At 42.2% G+C, this 21,727-nt stretch overlaps 1 protein-coding gene across 1 annotated transcript in view; it reads right to left on the bottom strand.

The window, feature by feature from the left end:
• The window catches only part of adgrb1a (adhesion G protein-coupled receptor B1a), a 115,873-nt gene extending 96,568 nt beyond the window's left edge, over positions 1 to 19,305 (bottom strand). The window contains exon 1 of the mRNA XM_029503679.1: positions 18,570 to 19,305. Within this exon, the coding sequence (XP_029359539.1) occupies positions 18,570 to 19,305 (736 nt within the window). The remainder of the gene's footprint in view (positions 1 to 18,569) is intronic.
• Between the last annotated feature and the right edge of the window lie 2,422 nt (positions 19,306 to 21,727).

The following is a 21,727-nucleotide window of genomic DNA, read 5'->3' as shown; positions in this document are numbered from 1 at the left end:
GAGCAGTGTGCTTTACCTCAACGCATAGCCTCGGCTCTGGATCCAAAATCTTGGAAGGGGGCTAGAGGTTATTCCTGTCCAGAGTTGCCAGGGGGATGAGGCAGCAGGCGGTGTGTGGATACTTACAAGTCCCTGGCTGAGTGCCACCGTGTTGGAGTTAACCCCAGTGGACAAGAGGGTCATTTCCCTACCCTCGAACACAGGGCTGAAAACTATTACTGTTGTCTGTGCATATGCACCGAGCAGCAGTTCAGAGTATTCAGCTATCTTGGAGACCCTGGCTGGGGGACTCTGTGGTACTGCTCGGACACTTCAACATGCATATCGGCAATGACAGAGATACATGCATGGGTGTGATTGAGAGTAGCGGCCTCCCCGATCTGAACCCAAGTAGTATTCTATTATTAGACTTGTGTACTAACCACAGTTTGTCAATAATGAACCCCATATTTGAACACAAGGATGCTCATAAGTCTACTTGGTGTACTGGTTAGAGCAAAGGTCAATACAGAGTTTGTAATCGCATCATCTGACCTGACACCGTGTCCACTTGGGTGAAGAGCTGCCAACTGATCACCATCTGGTGGTGAGTTGAGTCAGGTGGCAGGGCAAACCCCTGGACAGACAAGCCCAAACAAGTAGTGTGGGTAAACTGGGAACATCTGATGGATGCCCCGATCCAAGAAGCCTTCAACTCCCACCTGAAGAGTTTTTCCCACATCCCTGTGGAGGCTGGTGGCATTGAACATGAATGGTCAATGTTCAAAACCTTCCGTTGTTGAAGATGCAGAGATGTTATGTGGTCTTAGGGTCTTTAGTGTCTTAAGGGGGCGGTAACCCTTGGACGCCAGTGGTCAGGGAAGCTGTCTGGCTGAAGAAGACGTCTTTTAGGGACATGCTGTCCCCAGGGATTCCCGAGGTACCGACAGGCCTGAAGGTCAACAGCCATGGCTGTGGCAGAGGCTAAGCAACAGGTGTTTGGTGAGGCCATGGAGAAGGACTTGCGGATGGCCCCATGGTGTTTCTGGAAGAGTGTCCGTCCCCTCAGGAGGGGCAGATGGAGGACCATCCAATCTGTGTATGGAGAGGAATACTGTTGACCTCAACTGAGAAGGTGATGGAACGGTGGAAAGAGCACTTTGGGGACTAATCCAGCCTCTTTAATGGAGACAGGGCTGGTGGATGATGGGGAATCATTGTTAATTTCCCTGGGTGAAATTACTGAGATAGTTAAACAACTCCGCAGTGGCAAAGCCCCAGAAGTTGATGAGATACACCCTGAAGGGAGGTGCAGTGGGAGTATGGGGTGAGGGGGTCACTTCTGAGGGCCATCCAATCTGATTGTCTCTGATTCTGTCTGTGATATTCATGGACTGGATTTCGAAGGCAAAGCCATGGTGAGGAAGGGTTGCAGGTTGGTAGCTAGAGGAATGAATTGTTTTTGCGTGGTCCTTATGGGACCATCATCCTTAGATCTACAGCGCTCACTGGATTGGTATGTAGCTGAGTGTGAAGTGGCAAGGATGAGGATCAGCACTTCCAAATCTGAGGACCTGGTCCTCAGTAGGAAACCAATGGATTGCCCACTCAAGGTGGGGAATGTGTCCTTGCCCCAAGTGAAGGAGTTCAAAATATCTTGGGGTCTTGCTCACAAGTGAGGGAACTCTGGAGCCTGAGATTGACTGGAAAATTGGGACAGCTGGTGCAGTGCTCCATTCACTGTACAGCACCATTATCCTGAAAAGGGAGCTGAGCCAGAAGGCAAAGCTCTCAATATAGCAGTCAATCTTCGTTTCTGCCCTCACCTTTGGTCATGAGCAGTGGGTCACGCCCAAAGGAACAAGGTCGTGGATACAAGCAGCTGAAATGGATTTTCTTAGATCAAGGGTGAGAAGGGAGAGACTCGGAGTAGAGCCGCTGCTCCTTTGTTTGTAAAGGAGCCTTTGAGGTGATTCAGGAATCTGATAAGAATGGCACCTAGGCATCTCCCTGGAGAAGTGCTCCTGGCACATCTAACTGGGAGGAAATCTTGGGGCGGACCCAGGACAACGTGGAGGGATTATATCTCCTCACTGTCCTGGAAGTGCCTCAGGATCCCCCAGTCAGAGTTAGCCGAGGTTGCCAGAGAAAAGGAATCTGGGGGTCCTCGCTAAAGCTGTTATCCCTCCGACCCAGCTTAATAAGTGGTTGGAGATAGATGGATGGCAGAAAATCAACACTTCTTTCTATCTTTGGCACCATAGTACAGTAAGTCAAACAAGATAGAGGAAAGAGGTACTGCTGCTGTGCATGTGAGGCCCCAAAGACACGTTGAAACGTCATTTAGATTGCAAGTAAAAAAAGTAAAAGAAGTCATTTTCTCTCTTATGAAATGTTGTAAACAGGAGCTTTGATTGTAATATACTCACAATTAAAGTTAGTAAGTGCCACATAACAGGCAAAATAGATCATGGATACTACATTTTACTTTTTCCAGTTTCTGACTGAAAGTAAGCATCAATTGACATTTTAAGGAAACGATAAAGATGATCAGAGATGAGTGAAGACTGTGATAAATTGTTTAATTTGTTAGGCCAGAAAGGAAGCTGTTATCGCTCAGCTGCCAGTTGACACTCCTGTAAAAACGTTGATTTATCCTTTGCTTTACCTCACTGTCAGAGGAGCAAGTTAGTAGCAGCGCTGTGCTGGAAAGGTGACAGATGTGTGTCTGGATGCTGATACGGTGCAGCAAGAGAAGAAGTGTATGTGAACAGTGTAACCCTAAGCCACCCTGAACAGAGCTGGAACCAATTAATACGATACCTGAATCTACTGCATGGTCTTGTGATCCTTCTCTGAGTGCTGATTGTAGGCATTATTTTTGATTGATGTCCAAGAAATCTGCTCTCAAAACATTTTTTTTTTTTTAATTCATTCTATTTTCTTTTGCTCTCAAATCTGTTTTTTGGTTGTAATCCTATACTTTTTGATTCACTGTCAGCGAAACAAATGTAACTGCATAGCTTTGGCTTTGTCCGGAACGTTGGCTGGGATTGGCTCAAGCAGTCCCGCAGCCCGGAAACAAAAAAGCGGTAGAAGATGGATGGATGAATGGATGAAAGTTTTGTTCTCTTCTTCTCTTGCTGTTTAGTTCATCCAGGCACTGAGAGGAGAACAAGGACTACTGATATTTCCTTTTGATAGTGTAATGTGACGGGTTAGGGTTAGGGTTAGGTGCCATAGTGGTTAGCGCTGTTTCCCCACAACAAGAAGTCAGGGCCTGTGCAGGGACTGTGAGCTCTCCCCGTCCCTGTGTGGATTTCTTCCAACCGTACAAAGACAGTCATGTTTGGGCTAATTGGTGATTCTCAAATTGTCTGTCGGTCTGAGTGTGAGTGTGAGTGGTTATTGTGTGTTGGCCCTCTGATGGAGTGGCAACCTGTCCGGGGTGTACCCCACCCTTGCCCAGTGTGAGCTGGGATTGGCTCCAACAACCCAACATGAAAAAATACATTTTGTAATGTTGTGTTTAGTGTAACCATCAAACCTAAACAGGGGGAGGTAAGGGTTGTTTTCCTTCTCTGAGAAACTGTGAGGTCTCTCCACTACATGTTGTACCTGGCTGCAGCTCCCGGCACTGATTCTGGGCGATAATGCCTGGCTGGGTTTGGTATGTGCTTGACGACAGGTGTCTGTGCAAGCCAGTCAAGTCCCTATATTGCTCTATGCAGCTGAGCTGGTTGTGTGTACATCAACATTAATACAGGAAAAGGTCATACAGCTAACACCAATTTTCTCCAGAGGTAGAGAGCAACTCCCTTTATTTTCTATAGAAATCACAGTGCTCAAATTATAACATTTCATATTTTGTATTGTAAAATGAGCTACAAAAAAACGCTCTCCAATCTGAGAGGTGGATGTTTGCAGCAAGAAGGATAAAGCCAACAGCACATGTAAAGATTCTTCAGCCACACTACATTGGAAAAAGAAAGGAGCTAAAATATAGAGGGAGGATGAGAATTTGACTCCTGAGCGGCAATAATAAAATGTGTTTTTCAAAATGCCTTCAGAATGAGAACAATTAATTGTTATTTATGTTTGAGTTTAGATTGGGCAGCACAATCTTTAGTGGGACATCCAGAGATGTGCCACATAAACAGTACAGTCCAGGTTTAATTTGATAGTTGCTCAATGAACCTGAACAGGTACAGCAATCCTTTGATTTAAATGTTTATGTTTCACTTATCCTATGTTCATGCAATGTCAGCAGAATGGGACATCTTTTATACAGCTTTATTCCAAATAGGAGTGTTCATGCATTATTTCAAACTAATTAACTGTTGCTGACTAAATGAGCCCTAAAAAATGGCCCAGTTAGCTACTTTTGTTGTATTAATGACTTTGCAGACTTGCAGCTTCAAGTACACACACATGCAATGTAGAGATCCAAAAAGATTTGGCAAATTGGATTTATCATTCATATGTATGAATAATATATATATATATATATATATATATATAGTACGGCAGCGTACTGGTTAGCACTGTTGCCCCACAATAAGAAGGTTGCGGGTTCAGTTCCCACTCCCCTCCCACTGTTCAAAGACATGCATGTGGTGACTCTAAATTGACCGTAGGTGCAAATGTGAGTGGTTGTTTGTCTTTGTGTGTTGGCCCTGTGATGGACTGGTAACCTGTCCAGGGTATACCCTGCCCCTCGCCTGGAATGTTGGCTGGGATTGGCTCCAGCACCCCCCACGACCCAGAAATGGGAAAGCGGTAGAAGATGGATGGATGTTATCACCTGAGGTGGAGCAATTGCTGCCATAGCATTTTAGCATAAAATTTCTTTTCACCAGGTGTCTATATAATATCTTTAGAAATTTGCAAGATAGCTGAATCAATGCAAAGCTTTTATTACAGCCTATACCTGAGTCCCATTCTGGGCTAGTTGATATACAGCATCATTCGCAGATGCTACATCCAAATCTGGACAAATTACACTACACTACATGTGGAATGCCTGCCACACTTATAACATAAGCATATTAGTGTGATAACTGTTGCTGAAAACACTAACCACCAAAGTGCCATTGAGGTCAACAGGACTCAAATTTGTTGAGCAGGTATTTGGTTATAAATGAAATCTTTTGGAGTCATTAATATTTCTTCCATCTCATGATGTCATTTTTGAGACATGTTATGTTATGTTATGTCATGTTATGTAAGACTTTGACTAATTATTGAAGTACAGGTCAGGTTCACAAAACTTAATTATGTGACCGAATGTCTGCCATGAAAATATATTAATCCTTACTTTCTATTTTAGATAATTAGAAATATAGCTTTTACCCTGAGTCCTCACATAAAGATTAACATAGCTTCACCAACTGGTTTCTGAGGAGGGATATTAAAGCTCACAGTGGGCTACTGCACCATCGTCACCTTGACTCTATCTAACTCCTGGCTTATCAAAAAATGAGAAGAGGCCCAAAGCTGCTTTGAGGAACCAAATAAATCAAAATCTCGATTAACATTCAGGTCCACATAACCAATTTCTCCTCATGTGCAGAAAGTGGTCCAGGTGAGATCTCAGGATACAGGTCACAGGATACACAGTTGTTGGCCTGGATGATCAAGGTTAATTTGAAGAACATGTGAAGAGACCTTAAGAGTTAATCCTCAAAAGAATCCGTGATTTACAGGAACTGACACCTCAGTCTGACATCTGCTGATGTTTCTAGTATAAGAAAATCTAATTAGACTCCACTGCAACTGTGGAAGACATACCTCAGTTAAATGCCTCACTATCTATGATCAGCCAATTATCCAGATAAGTCGAACAACAGCAATCAAGACTGAGGACTTCAGGATACATACTGAACAGCTCATTCTGACTGTTCACGTGATATAAGGCGTTCTTTTGCTTTCAACACTTATTCATGTATAAATTTTGGTAAAAAAGTCTGATGGTTGTATGTTATAGTGGGTCTGCAAAATTCCTGACAGTGTGCGTGTGTTGTTACAAGGGCACATGCAACATGTCTGCACTAATAAGTTATTTTCCTTCGACTTAGCAAGCTATGGCTAAGATGTGCTCAGTTTATTGTTAGTGTGTATCATTGTGTGTGTTGTATGTCTTGTGTGGGTGCATGTTCTGACAGGGTGTCACCTCTGGGTGTCATTCCAGGTGATTCAGCCAAGGAGAGCAGCCTTTACAGCCATCCCGCAGAGCTACCTCCTGCTCTTAACAAGGACACAGAGGTACAGAGATGCAGCAACACACACACACACACACACACACACACATACATACACAATTTATATAGAGGGTTTCTTCCAGGTCTGGCACACAGCAGCAGTAAACCTGTACATTGCTGTGTGATCCAAGGTAATTTATCTTCATTGTCCAAGTCATCAAATCTGAAAGACGACAGTGAGACAGTTGGACTAGCATTAAATGTCCCCACAGCCAAGGAGACTGGCAACATGAACACACACTCTAATTCTCTATTTTCTTCCTTACTCACACAATTTCACCCTTCGAAGACACAATGCAGTCTATCAGTAATACAGCACTTTTCAGAGAGGGGAATAGAGTTTCAAATCTCCTCGAACAGATTTCTCCCCAAAAGGGTGTGATGGTGTGACGAAGTGTAAAATGGAGACAAGAAGAATGAGAAAGAGCAGCAGTGTGCAGTGACAAGCTGCCTGTCAGAAAACAGAGGGATCCCTATCACATCCTAATGTTATCCACAGACTGTTCTCCTGCAGTCACACATGACTGATGAAGCTGGGGGAAAAAAGTTCAGCTTGTCTTTTCTCTAATCCTCACACTTTTATTAATGGCAGGAAATTAATGGCTTCTCATGTCGGACACTTTTACACACACACGCACACACGCACACACACGCACTATATACATTTGTCTGCTCGCCATGCTCCTCCTGCAGCAGTGCTTTTATCATCACCTGGTAAGTAGGAGCGGTAAAATTGCTTAATTAAAGCATGAATGTTTAATAAACCCTGGGGCTCTGTGAGGAGGGACCTGAGATAGGCCTTCCATTTACAGACAGCCTCTGGGAAGGAGAGAGACAATTCCTCAACTTGCTTCACGCTGACTTTAAGTTCAAGTGAGTGCTTTGACAGAGAACAGGTGGAGCTGATAAAGGCCAGAGACTTCATTAGTGGCGAGGTCGCCGCTTTGAACTTTGTTAAAACTCTTAAATTGTTGAGTTGCTGTGTGTGTCATCCTCTGAGCTGGTGCTGCAACCTTAACCTCATCATACTTTTTCATACATACAGGCTTCATGGCTACATGTCTTTATAGGCTCTACTACAATGCCAATGGATCCATGGGTACTGCAACCATACAAGGTACTGATAACTGATGCCATATTAACCGAGCCGTATTGCCTAGGATAAAGTCCATCATTGGTTTTGCTGCTCTCTAAATTAAATGCATGTAAAGGAACAATGAATGTCTGTGCAAGATCTCACGGCTAATGTTGGAATAAAGTTAGTAAAAATGTTGACCTGGTTGAAGTGCTTGATAAATAAGCAAATCCATTATGATTTATGAAAGATATTTCAGTCTCTGAGGGCAGTGGACAAACATACTGCCAGCACTGCTAACATGGCCAAAAACAAAAATTAAGAGTGTCTCTGTGGAAGGTTGAAGGACAGCTATACTGATTAACATTTAAATTTTGAGCCTCAATAATATAAACGTACGTTTTATTAGTGTAGTCTTAACTCTAGTGTGTTGACAAGGTGATTCTAAAGCTCTTCCTAAAGAGGACTGACACCATGCACAAAGCAAAATCAGGTGATGATGTAGAGAGCCCAAAAAGTAATTAAAAGCTGATGTAACAGTGTTAAAATTCAATGAATTACTTTATTGTGTACAATGTGGCACAGCCTTTGACAGAGTTGCTAAAAGAACTGAGAATGGGAGACACATCCCAAAGAGTGAACTTTAACTCTGATTTAATGTGATAATACAGTTACAGCTTTTAACACGTTAAAACTCTTATTTCCTAAACAGGAATTAGATATACTGATAACAGCAGTGTTGGGCATGTTACTTGAACAAAATCATTAGTTATAGTTACTAGCTACTTCTCTCAAATACAAACTGAGCTAGTAATTGTGTTACATTATAAAATTTTTAGTTACCAGTATCTACTACATTACAATGTTTTTAATGAACAGATAATTAAAAAGATTTGGATACTTTTTCCGTTTAATGGAATTTTAAAGTTAACTGTTTATCGAATCATTTCTAAATATAAAAAAAAACAAAACATGCTCAATATTTTTTAATTAATGAAATGTCCCCCCTTATAAAAGGTATTGACAGAAAACATTGAACTTCCAGTTTGTAAACGCTACCTTTGAATTGTCTTGACTCACTATTGCTGCATTTGTCCCGAGAATTTGTATGTGTGTGTGCGTTTCGTATGCTGGCAACTTCTACCTGAGCTAATCATCATCAGTTATCATGTGATTCCTCTCTCCCCACCCCAAAAATATAAAAATAAATAAAATCAATTAATAAATAAAAATACTTTGCAGCTTCTCTCTGGCCAAGAGGGCTGGTGGTGACTACAGTTTAAGAAGCTCAGTTAAAGTAACTGTAAGAGTGATTGTCGGTAATGGTAATGGAGTTCTAACAATGGAAACACTTCTCAGTTAAATTACCAGTAACTGAAAAAAGTACTGCAGTATATTTTAACTGTGTTGCTCCCATCGCTGGATATCAGACACTCCAACAGTATATGATGTGTGTATGTTTGGTTTGATCAGCTCTGAAAGTGAAAGCGTTTTTGATGCCACGTTTGTCAATTGTGCATAAATTTACAGCATCACAGTGAGAAAATCTAGGAACATGAGCAAATGAAGCCTTTGGAATCACTGGTCAAACGCACCAATGACCTTCATACGTGGTCAGGAAACACCACATGAACTAATGACTGAAACTGTGGGCTCTCAGGGTTAGGGGTTAAAATGGCTCTGGGTATGAATCAGGACGTCTCCCCTTGATGGAATGCTTCATGGCTTTCCAAAATTGGTTTCACTTTTCAGACCCAGAATGTATGCCACATTTTACATGTAGTCTATGAGAAGCACACAAGACACTACCGATGCAACTGCATTTGAGGATGTGTATGCATTTGCTTTTCCAAATGCAGCCTCAATTTCAGTTGGTGGCTATGTAGCACCACCATAACACACCAACACTGTTCAAGAAGAGGAGGAAGAGAAAAAAAGGATGACAAAAGAAGGAAATAAAATGCATCACCAAAAACAGGGTCATGGGTTTGATATCATTTGGCTCCTCGTATTGTTTCAAAGAGGATTCATACATAATGAATGAATATGGTATGTAATATCAGCATCGTTTCAAAACAAGCATCCACTTTGTTTTCTGAATCAGGTTTTATATCCTTGCAACCTAGGTTTGAAAATTTTGAGCTTCATGCTGTCTTTTACAGATCTGACGTGGAGAGCAGAGCAGCGAAGCAGTAGTGAAGGCTATATTGCATCTTTTTGAAAATGGTTCATGTGATGCAGAGCCACAATTCTCCCACTTTATTTTTCAATTTGATGCATTTAATTTATAATGTAATAATTGTGTTGCTCTTAATTAGCTGCTGTTCTCTAATAATTACAGTAGGGTTGAGGTGCACATGTTGTGAGCACAAACAAGAAGACCACACACATCTGCTAATTGTTTTACCTGCCACCATCCTGACTGAAAACATCCAAATGACAACATCCCAAAGGGGCTGTGAGGCTTCCTGCAGGCGGAATGACCTCTACACTGGCATGGAGCATCTCACTGCTCTCTCTCTGCTTATGCCTGCCCACCCAGCGCCCCCTGTGGTTAACACCACACCTCGCTCTTTGCACATGCTCACACACACACAAAATCAGCTTTATTCTCTCACAGTCAGCCACCCACACTCAGTCACAAGGGACCAGTGCTTGGTTGCATGAGTGTATGTGCCATTTTCTGGTATGACATTTCAACAAGTGTGCACAGATGTGTGTGTGCAAGTGCACGCCGGTCCACACGTCCACATATATGAGCGTGAAGAGCAGCTAATGCGTTAGCCTTGCTTTAGGATTCCTCGGTGCTCCTTATGGAGGTGGGATTGGAATCCTTTAGTTTAGCGACAATGTGCTTGAGCCTTGCAGAGGCTTGCAGGGAGAGACACCACACTTACATTCATCTTCCTCAGCTGTAGCCTGCTGCCAGCTGTGAGAAAAACCTGCAAGTCAGGAGGCTTCATGAGTATTTCTTCTTTCCTCATGCTGTCACTTTTTTGGACCGTGGTTCTGTCTGGCCCTTTACTGTTTCTTTACCCTTCCACCACAATCAATATGTGGAACAGCAGTGATTAGACTGTGATCAAAGTAGTGAAATGATGTATCACAACACTTTTCAGGCATTCCCAGGCGGCCAGAGGAGGCAGTGCAGTCACAGCTCAAACAGAGAAAGTTAAAAGTTTCAAGTTATGTTCCTCCTGCTGTCAGTGTGATATACACCCCTCCCTGGTCTGCTGCCTGCAGAGCAGTGGTGAGGTCCTATTTATTTAAGGACCAGAATGCTCCACACAGTTTTCAAAGGTTATCTAACGAATTAGTCTAATGTAAATGACGACAAATCTATAATCTCATCATGTAGAGGGTATTACACACTCTGCGATGTGATGATGAATGAAAAAAGTGCCAAGTTTAAAAGGAACAAAGTGTTTCCAGCTACAATGCCAAGGCTCTGGAAAGATCTGCCAGTAGAAATTAGGTTGGTGGAATCTAAAATTCCCCTCTCCTTAAAACAGATTCTCATCTGAGGGTGACGCTGGTATTACCTTACCTTAAGGTAATTTATTTCTTGGAGAATGACTCTGCGGGTTTTAGTCATGATTGTTTTATTTGTTTTAACTGTTCTTCACTTTGAAAGCTATTGATTTCATTGGGGCTATTTTATTCCTGCATTAAAATTCCTACCTATCACTCCTGCCTTCTCCTGCTGTTTGTCCACCACTAATGTATCCGGCTGATTTGCCATCACCAGCTTATCAGCCTCTATGTCCTGTGTCGTTTGGGAAGTCCCTTGGGATCTTAATCATTCTTAACTATGTTTGGAGGTGTATCCCATTTTGGCTTGGCACATATGCTTTTGCACACTCTCCACTAACCACTTGGTTATGTATGCCCGCTAATATACTTACATCCATACTAGAAATATAACAGTAATATCATAATGGTGAATTTGTTTAGCCTTGAAAATCAGTCAAGTCACATTTGATTCATATGGAAAGAAATGAAAATGTTTAAATAATAAAAAAACAAAAAACAAATCAAGCATTTTGACACGTAAAATGGGTTTATTTATAGACCACCTTATTTTTGGTCAGGTTTCTTAATGCAATTTGATTAACTGAAGTAACTGCAACTAACGAACACATTAATAACTTTGTATGCTCTTCCTTGATATAGATTTAAAACATAAATTTTGAAGTTGTGTGATGAAAGGCTGTGAGATGATGTATTACAGTTGTTGGTGTTCAGTTGTCCGACTATCAACGTGGTAAATTAAGTGGTTCAAGGTAGCCAGATGAAGATGTCCCCCAGTCCCCCCCAAGTAGAGCAATTCAGGAAGAACTAATTTCATAGTAAGTACTGTACTGTAGTTTTATATGTGATGCACCTGACACACTCTGACACAACATATACATAAAGAAGAAGCACAAAAAAAGATAGTAAGAGAAAGAATAGTCCGTTCTTTCCCCCGAGGTTCCAAAGCAGTTAGAGAAAAAGAAACAGTGTTGTGAGATGGCAGTTTTTGTCTAAGCCAGGCTAGACATGATCATTTCTTTTTTCCGTCAAGCTCCAGAAACTATGACAAACTATCTTCATGATCAGAAGAAGAGAAAGACTGAAGATTGTTCCCTGCAACCCTCCATCTTTTCAAACCATTTTTTCTGTGTCCTATCGCAGGGCTTTCACAGGGCTGGTGATTACATCAGGTATCACAGCGCTAGCATGGAGGGAGCACTACAAGGCATCAAAATTCATATTCCTTCCCAAGTCCTAACTTAATCCCATCTGAGCACAGCCACAGTACATATTATTTTATTTAGTTGTCACTCATACCTCCTCAGTGTTTTATTATCCATTATCCAGCCATTGAGCAATCTAGAAACTGTGATGGAAAAGTAACGCATGTCCTACTTTGGAGATTGTTTATCCATGCAAAAGATTGCCCCCGAGTTTGTCTTTTCAGAGTGAAAGAATGATAAACACACCAAAATACACCCGGACCCCACCTAAAGTCATCTACAGTATTTCACCAATGAGAATATTCCTTCCATTTACAGTCACAACTACTCCTGCATAATTAGATCCAATGAGGTTTCTAATGCAAACTCCATTCCAATGGTGGTGTTAACCTGCACTCATCAACTAGACAGAGTTGATTATTAATGTAGTCTGACAGACGTTACAAGCACAGAAAGGTCCTCATCCTTGTGACCAGACATGGCATGCATAAACACACATTCCTTTACTGGGTTAACTGAGTTTATTACATGTACTTATATTGGCTGGGGGGGGGGTTGCTGGAGCCATTGCCAGCTTGCATTGGACAAGGGCGGGGCTCACCCTGGACAGTTCGCCAGTCCATTGCAGGTCCAAAACACAGAGACACACTCACTCACACTCAGACCAATTAAACATGCATATCTTTGGACGGTGGGAGGAAACTGGAGTAACAGTGCTAACTACTATGCCACTGAGTGCCCCTTATGTAGGCTTCCACTCCAATCTGCTTAATTGCAGTATTCACCACATTTAACTTTTCCAAGCAAAAATCCAAAATGAGAACAAATTCTATTTGAAACGATAGTGGTCAAGTTATAGTCTGTGACAAACTAATTGAATTCGTAGAAATGTTATACTTCATCAAGTTACGAGAGATATTGAAATACTTCATTTATGGTGACACAATATGTCCATATTCACTCCTGTCACTTTGCATCATTAGTTTCTGGTTTGGTAGAGAGAAGAGGGAGGAGTTTTATTTCAACATTAATCCATTCATTTTATACCACTTATCCTTATCCAGGTCACGGGGGGAGTTGGAGCCAATCCCAGCTCACATTGGGTGAGAGCGGGGTACACCCTGGACAGGTTGCCAGTCCATCACAGGGCCAACACACAGACACACACAGAGACAAACAACCACTCACACTCACACCAGCCCAAACACGATGTCTTTGGACCAGCCGGAGGAAACCCACACAGGCATGGGGAGAACATAAAAACTCTGCACAGCAATGCCTGTGATCCGAATCTGTGACCTTCTTGTTGTGGGGCTACAGCGCTAACTGCTATGACACCCTGCTGCCCTTTATTTCAACATGATAGATACGTCACATATCTATCATATTGCCGCATCTGTTAATTCGTTATTGTGAAATACCTTTTCTGTAATTTCATATACAAGCTTTCATGCATCTGTCAAGGGCTTTTTCGTTGGTCAAGTTTATGAATTAATGAGTATTGTGTGAAGAGGCCATTAAACCATCCAGTGCACAACAGATTGCAGCTGTAGCTGTAACTGTGACGGCTGTGATGGATGTCCCAGGGCACGAATTGACCACATTTGAAAGATGTAATGTAATAACCTTGCTGGTATTTGATGATGTGATTGGAAAATTAACACAAACATTGATGGATTCGGACATTAACCTGGGATAAATTGTGTGACATTCACATTTACATCTACGGCTAATGTGGCATAAACACCAATCATCCATAGCATAATGACCACTTGTATTGTGTTTTCCATCAAACAGCCCAGACCCATTGAGGCCTGGACTTGTGTAAATCCTGTAGGTGACCTGTGGTATGTGGGCCAAGATGTTAGCGACACATTCTTGTCCTGGAAGTCCTGGAAGTTGTTAGGAGGGGTCTCCACCTCTCAGACTTGTTGGCCCAGTACAATCCAAACATTCCTGAAAGGGACCACTGCCGTTAGGGAATATTGTTTCCATGAAGAGGTAGACTTGACAGTCACCAGGTTTTCATCTTCCCATAATGCATCATGTTGGAGAAAACCTGATTGATCAGACCTGATCATCTTCTTCCATTGCTCATGTGTCCATAGTTGGAGCTTTTGTTGGTGTACAAGTATCAACTTGTCCACCGACTGGTCTGCAGCTACAAAGCCCCATACACAACAGACTGTGATGCTCTGTGTGTTCTGACATCTTATATCAGAACCACAGTTCAGACCAGTTCTACCAGTTTTCCTTCCGTAGATCACTTCTGGGTCATGATCTTTACAGACCAGGAACATACCACAGAATTGCAGTATTGAAGATGTTATGACTCGTGGTCTACACATCAAAGTGGGGGTCTTTTTGGCAAAGTCTCTCACATTATCACACTTGACTGTTTTGATATATATTGCATTTATACAGAACAGAACAGAGAATTAAACAGAGAATACCTTATGCTGGCCGAGTGGACTGCATATTGGGCTGGTTCTTGCTGTGAGATGACACAGGGGCAGAGTGTTTTCAGTCTGTGACACTGTATCTTGTTTACTTACTTTCCATGGTTCTCTGCTTTATTAAGTATTTCACACTTGAAAATTGCATGACTTGCAACCAAGGTTATGACCCAGACGATCCCAAGGCACAGTCAGGGAGTTTACACGTCCCCCTCAATTTAACAGTCACTTCAGGTGCTTTCCTGAAACATTCCCAATTTTATTCAGATTGAGTCATGAGCCTTCTCATTTCCTCACATCTCTGATCCACCCTTTAATCACTCACTGCCTCCTCTGCTGCCCACTGAGGGCTAACAAATGAATCTCTTCCTTCTCTGAGACACACATCAAGACATGAATTACCCTGCACCCTCACACATACACAAACACACATTGGAGGTCCACCAAAAAAGATTGCCATGGAGAGTGTTTTTGAAGGGAAGCTACAAGCAGCCAATAATTTGTCCCAAAACCTTTAACTGTGACCATCTGAATGTCAGAACATCCAAAAATAGCCATGAAGTCACCAGTATTGTCAACTTAAAGGTTAAAAATTTCTCATACAGCATGAGAGCTGAGATCACACAGTCATCATAGACACATCAATCACAGACTCCCACTCATCAATTGAATTAATCTATGAAGTCACAATTATTTAACTAACTGAAATGCTTCACTGCAAATAGTCATAAATATTTAGTAATTCAATTCATGATCCTGGATCTTTTCTTTGCTATTTGCTATTCAAGGACATTGAAACTCTTTATTGACGTTATTGTGATGTTTGAGAAAACATCCTTTCACCCTCTAAAAATGCTAAAAAGATCATATTGAATCAATACAAGGTTAAGGGCTTCGTATTGATGATTGTATTGACAGAGTAAGGAAGACAAATAAGCTGCATTGCAGATTGCCATACCAGAGATCGACTGGGTAACATCCGATTCAAATTAATAATAAAAAAAAAAAAAAAAAGGTTTTAACAGAAAAAGGAATCTGGGAATCAGAGCTGTTGTCTTTCCAGCTGTGGAAAGAAGGACCAGTCCCAGCTTTCCAGGCAGTTTTAAGATATGAGACATCATCATCTTCTTAACTGGGATTAGGGTTAGTGTCGCGCTAAACATGGACGATAACAGCGAGTGTAATGTTCCAGTGTTCCAATGTTCCAATGCTCAATTCCAAAAGGTCACAAGATGGCACAGTGGGCTAGCATTTCACACTGTCACCACTCTGTGTGTAACTTGCATGTTCTCATAGCACCTCTATGGATTCACCTTGCTCTAAAATACACCAAAACGTGGTTCATTAATGAATCCAAATTAAATACTAAAACATCAACTGCAATAAACTGCAAATGACCAGTGCCATGTCCAGGCTGTACCCTGCCTTTCCGCAGTGTTAATTTGGAAATGTTGATTCATTTGTGGCCCAATGATACAATAATTTATCTTGCAAATACAAGTTGGGTTTTATCATGAAGTATTTACAGAAAAATACAATATTTTTTTTTGTTTAGTACTTGCTTCTAAATAAATCTTATTTTCACTCTTCGTTATGAAGTGTAAGAAGAAACCTCTTGATAAGTTTGCCCTCAAATTGTGAAATCCATTGTATCAAAGGACATTTGCTCTTCTGCCAAAAAGTCCAGGTGTAAAATCAAACAGGGCTGAAGTGGCTTTCAGTTGGCTTCTACATTAAATGCTCCTTGCAACAGCATATCACAGCCTCAGGGAAAACACTGGTCAGTAGAAATACTGACAAAACAAGCCCAACCCTGCTGCCTGTCTGATTCTGAAAACTCCTAGATTCTGTTTCACCATATTTATCTTTTAATTTAAATGCCAAGTCTTGTTGAACTTTCCTTGATAAAAGTCAGATGTAAGTTGTGCAATAGCTTTTAAATGTTGAACAATGATATGTATCACATATTGAACTTTTTACCATGAAAAGAAAACTTTTCGTCATGCAATCATTGATAAGCTGCTTAGACAAAGAGAGCTGCATGGTGTTTTCTTCTATAAGGTGAATTTTAGCTGGTCTAGCTTATATGGTTTGGGTAAACAGGAACATAGGACAAGAAGTTCTCCCACATCCACATCGAGATCTCATTGAGCCCCATGATTTATTTTATTTGTTTAATTTATAAAGGACAACATGCAGTGATATTAATCATTCACAAAAAATAAAAAAATGTCTGCACCAGATCTAGCAAAATACTAATTTCCATCTGTAGTCCTAAAGTTGCACATGGGCAGAGCTCTAGTGCTGACAGCATGGCTAACTCCTCCATCTGCTGACCCTCAGTGCCTCTCTGAAGAGAGGAATTGAAGTAGCCCAGGAGAGACACTGCAATTTATGAAATACTCAGTTACTGAAGGTGCTGAGACCAACAGGTCCGGCTGTGTACGGCCTGACTCATGCAACAACTATCTATCCTCATCAAGCTGGTCCCCATCAGACAAACCCCTCTCTCAGCTCTTGTCAGCCTCTTCACTCTTCTTTACTCCCCTCAGCCAAACTATCTCTCTCCTCTCTGTATCTATTGTCTCTTCTTGATTCATCACTCACAACCATCACCCGTCTATTCCCCTCTTCACTGCACCACAGGCCTTAACCATTGCATTCCCCCAACCTATTTCTACACAAAATCCATTACATTTCCCCAGCCCCTCTTTATCTTGATCCACCAATTCAATCCATCCAGTCACCCATCCTGCCAAATATTCACCGCCTGCTTGCCTCTTCCATTTGAGCTCATCACAGGGCTCCACAGCCATTCACTCATTCTGATTATCATCGAGGAGACACTGTACCCATGTGAGTTGTAGCACACAGAGGAACAATATAAGCTATAATGCATACTTCTCTTTCTATCAAGGCACAAACCGCTGAGGTTTTTTTCTTTTTTTCACACCTTGAGGCACAAACAGCCCACACCCCGCTGGTGACTTACATAACTGTGATAACTAGAGGAGTGGAGGCCGGGGAGCGAGGGGATATTAGCCACTCCGGAGACTGGAGGAGGATAAGGCAGGAGATACCCACTGCAACAACTCTGCTTGGTTGGCTTCCCACGACTGGCTCTGTATTGGCCAAATATAAGCCTGGGGTGTGAAAGATGGGGAGGCAGCCATGGTGGCTCAGAGGAAAAGGAGGGGGAGGTGGAGAAGGAGGAGGGCCAAGAGAATAAGACCAGAGGCAGATTAAAAGAAGCGACTGAGAGAAGCAGAGGAACAAGGGAAAGATAGATGGTGGAAAGGTTAGTTGGAGAAAGAGAAGCCAAGAAATATTCTACCCCTCTGGACAGAGTCCGGATGGAGTCAGGATAGAGATGTCACGACACATCCCATCTGCTGAGGGAAGGGAAGGAGAGAATCAGGGATCAAACAGCAGACAATTAAACTTCAAGCCAGAGGGCCTTATCCCATCTTATTTCTGCCCTCTTCTTCTACCTTCCTTTTTTTTGCTCTCTTAACATCACCACCACCATCACTCTGAGCATCCCCAGAGTGATCAGATATCAGCACTTGATTCTCCTCTGCTTCCAGAGGCTTCCCAGAACCCGATTGAGTGTCCCTCCCTGGATTGCAGAGGGACGGCATCAGTGTCGACCTTTCAAGGTCACAGATTTTGTTTTCATTGGATGAAACCATAAACCATCCATTTCCCTCTCTCTGCCCTCCACCCCCTCTTCAGCCAAAGAAATTCAGTCGTCTGTCACAACTTTATCCACACTTTTCACAAATCACACTTATTTTGACCAGCTTGATTGCAATTGAAGATGCCATTTCTCTTTTATTTTGCTGAGTGCAGGCTAAACTGAAAGGGGACCTTGAAGTCAAAGAAAACAAAAAAAATATTTTATTTAATTCATTCAAAGTCTGACTCTCTTTTGCAGTTGCTCTAAAGAGGCACAAGGATATAACCTGGGTGCTCTGAAAACTGTGAAGTCGATATATGAATAAAAGTGTCATATTGGTTTTTACTTCTCAGTTAAACAAGTGTTTTGAGATTTTCAACTCACCGCTTATCTCTGCATCTTTTGCATTCTCTTTTGCAGTGGGTAAACAGTTTTCCAGGTAAACTCCATTGTGATAACAGGTATTCCGCTCACTGAGCTGTGGTGGTGGCTCCCAGCACAAACATGGAGTTTGCATGATGCCGCAGGGCCTATTAGATGTGCTAGAAGCCAGGCAGTCCTCCAGCCACTGGCACAACATCTGACAGGCTGCCATGCTAGGGTTGCGCTTCCCCACCACCAGGTATTCTGTTTTGAAATCCCAGTCACCACCTGGGATGGCTGCACTGGCCCGAGGAAGCCCCTTCCTCATTTGGAGGAATTGCTTTCCAGCCTCCAGGAAGGCCACCGGTGCAGAGGTGTCACACAGCCTTACCACCTCATCAAAGCTCTCCATGCCCAGGTACGTGCGTGTGGTTTCCAGGAAGGAGTCATACTGGAAAGTACGTAGCTGTGATGGAACACAGTCCTGTGTAGGTTTGGTCACCTTGATGAATATGGTATAGCGCCGTGGATCAGGGTTCTGCAGGGTCCAGGAACAAGGGGTGGTGGGAAACACAGATGATGACAGGAAGAAGCCGAAGAAGCGACTCTGAACTAAGGTGGAACATGAGTCCGACTCTGGGCCCGAGGGAGCTGCATGACACCAACCTTTCATAAGCAGCAAAGGGGCAAAATACAAGAGCAGCACTGGGAGAGGCTGCCCTACCTGGCCAGGATTTTGAGGAACAATGCTTGCCATGGTTTGTGGATGATGAGAAGAATGTATCCTTGGCCAATGACTTTTAACTGAAGGACTCAACTGAAGGGCGTACGGTAAAGAAGAGAGGGAGGGGGAGAGGGAGATAATATGCTGGTGGAGGAGGCAGACAAAGACTTCACTCAAAGATCCAGTGACAGGCCCATGGCTGCATCAGTCGACCCCGAGATTCAACAGAACCTGTGAAATGGAAGAGACAAGATATGGATTAGACTTAATATCTGATCAGACAACGGAATGGGATTATTCTGAGGCTATTTATCTCCACCACGAGAACTCTCTATCAGCTGTTATTGTTTGTGCTGTAAACTGAGAGCAACTGCAATGAGCCATCCCAAGAGAGGAAAAACAACTTGAACAGAAGCAAATGAAGGGAGCCTACCACTGATTTGGCTTGCTTCATTACCAAATTTCAGAATGGTTTGTTCCTGAGAGACAACTGCCTTCCTCATGTCTGTTGCTTATTTCACGTGCCAGTTTATTAACTTATCAAAGTAATATACTATTAATTAGAGGATAAACGATAAAAGAATCAAAGTACTCAACTTTAAAAGTTGCATACATCTGTGACATCTGTGAGCTGTCAGGAACTCTGGAACTTTTTGATGTCACACGAAAACAGTCACGTAATTTGTGCCAAAAAAATCCAGCCCACCTAAAGTTATCATCCAAGCTTGCGGTATTTAGTGTCATTGAATGTTTGGCTGAAATCAGCTACATTTTCATTAGAAGGGAGTGTGTTCTGACTGACTGCTTACTGAGTGGGCAAAGGTAAACTATACTGACATGATTTTTGGTTCTTAAAGCCACAGATATACATTATATTTATATGGATGACACACACACCAAGTATTCAATCCTTACATAGGAGTAGCTTCGTGGTTTTGAGTGTTATCCAACATTTCAAATCAAATCAAATCAGATTTATTTGTATAGTGCCAAATCATAACAAAGTTACATCAAGGAACTTGATGCAGGTCTAGACAAAACTCTTTATAAAATGATTTAAAGAGACCCAACAGATCCCCGTTGAGCAAGCACTTGGTGACAGTGGTAAGGAAAAACTTCCTTTAAGAGGCAGAAACCTCGAGCAGAACCAGGCTCGGGGGGGCGGCCATCTGCCTCGACCGGTTGGGTTGAGAGTGGGAGAGAGAGAGAGAGAGGGAGAGAGAGAGCAATTTCACTTGATTGAATAAGCTATCAAATGGAAAATAGTTTTAGGATGGTGAACAGTATCATGAAAATGCTCATGCCTGATTTACTCTCTATCTCTTCGTGAGATGTGTCATTTTACCTGATTGAAGTAAGAGCTTTTCGATTATAACATTATTGTTATTATTATAACATTAAAATTGTGGAAAAAAAGATAATGATTGATGATTTATGAATTGCAGACTGACCTTCAGCCTTCAACTAACACTAGTTGTAGAAAATATGATACTGACAACTTGCAACATTAAAGCTTATAGTAATTATATCAATTTAAGCCTGGACTGAATATTTTATATATTAATCATCAACATTAAATATAGCACAGGCAATGATGCACCCACAGATATTTGCAACCAGCTCTGAAATTCCATCCATCTATCCATTTTCTACCACTTCCATTTCATTTCCAGGTCACGTGGGGTGTTGGAGTTGATCTACGCTCACACTGGGTGAGGCCAGGGTACACCCAGGACATGTTGCCAGTCCATCACAGGGCCAACACACAGAGACAGACAGGGACGAACAACAGCGCTAACCACCACGCTGCCTGCTGCCCGCTTTGAACATCCCATAAGATCAGAAGAGGTCAGGACTTTTCCTTTTACTGCTGTATTTTTAGACGTGCCTTCACCTTTAAAGGGCTTTTCACTTTTCATTATGTTCTTGACTGGGTGGCTTAAATGAGCCCAGAGGCTTCCGTTTGTCTGAATAATACAGTTGTTTTAAGTCTTGTGAAACTCCCTGTGGGGCAGCATAATGATTAACACTGTTACCTCACAGCAAGAAGTTTGTGGGTTTGGTTCCTGGACCTGGGGTCTTTCTGTGTGGAGTTTGCATATTCACCGCATGTCTGTGTGGGTTTCCTCCAGGTACTCCAGTGGAGTATGTATGTTGTCCTTGTAATGGACTGGGGACCTGTCCAGGGTCAACCCCCCCTGCACACCCCCAACAACCTGGAAATTGATAAGTGGTAGAAGATGAATTAATGAATAAACTAAATTCATAATGAATGACAGGGTCCAGCTTATGGTGACGTAAATGCTCCTGCTGCTCACTGGTTTCACTACAATGTTAACAATTTAAGATACTGAAATGGACTACAGATGCACAACCACAATTTAACAAGGGAGGCTTTTAATATTCCAAATGGGGCTAAAAATCTGATTTGTTTAAGAAAGGCTTTTAATAGATT

The sequence above is a fragment of the Echeneis naucrates genome, chromosome 6, assembly GCF_900963305.1.
Source record: "Echeneis naucrates chromosome 6, fEcheNa1.1, whole genome shotgun sequence".
Lineage (NCBI taxonomy): Eukaryota > Metazoa > Chordata > Actinopteri > Carangiformes > Echeneidae > Echeneis > Echeneis naucrates.
The sequence above is the reverse complement of the archived record's forward strand: the minus strand, read 5'-3'. Positions and strand labels throughout refer to the sequence as shown.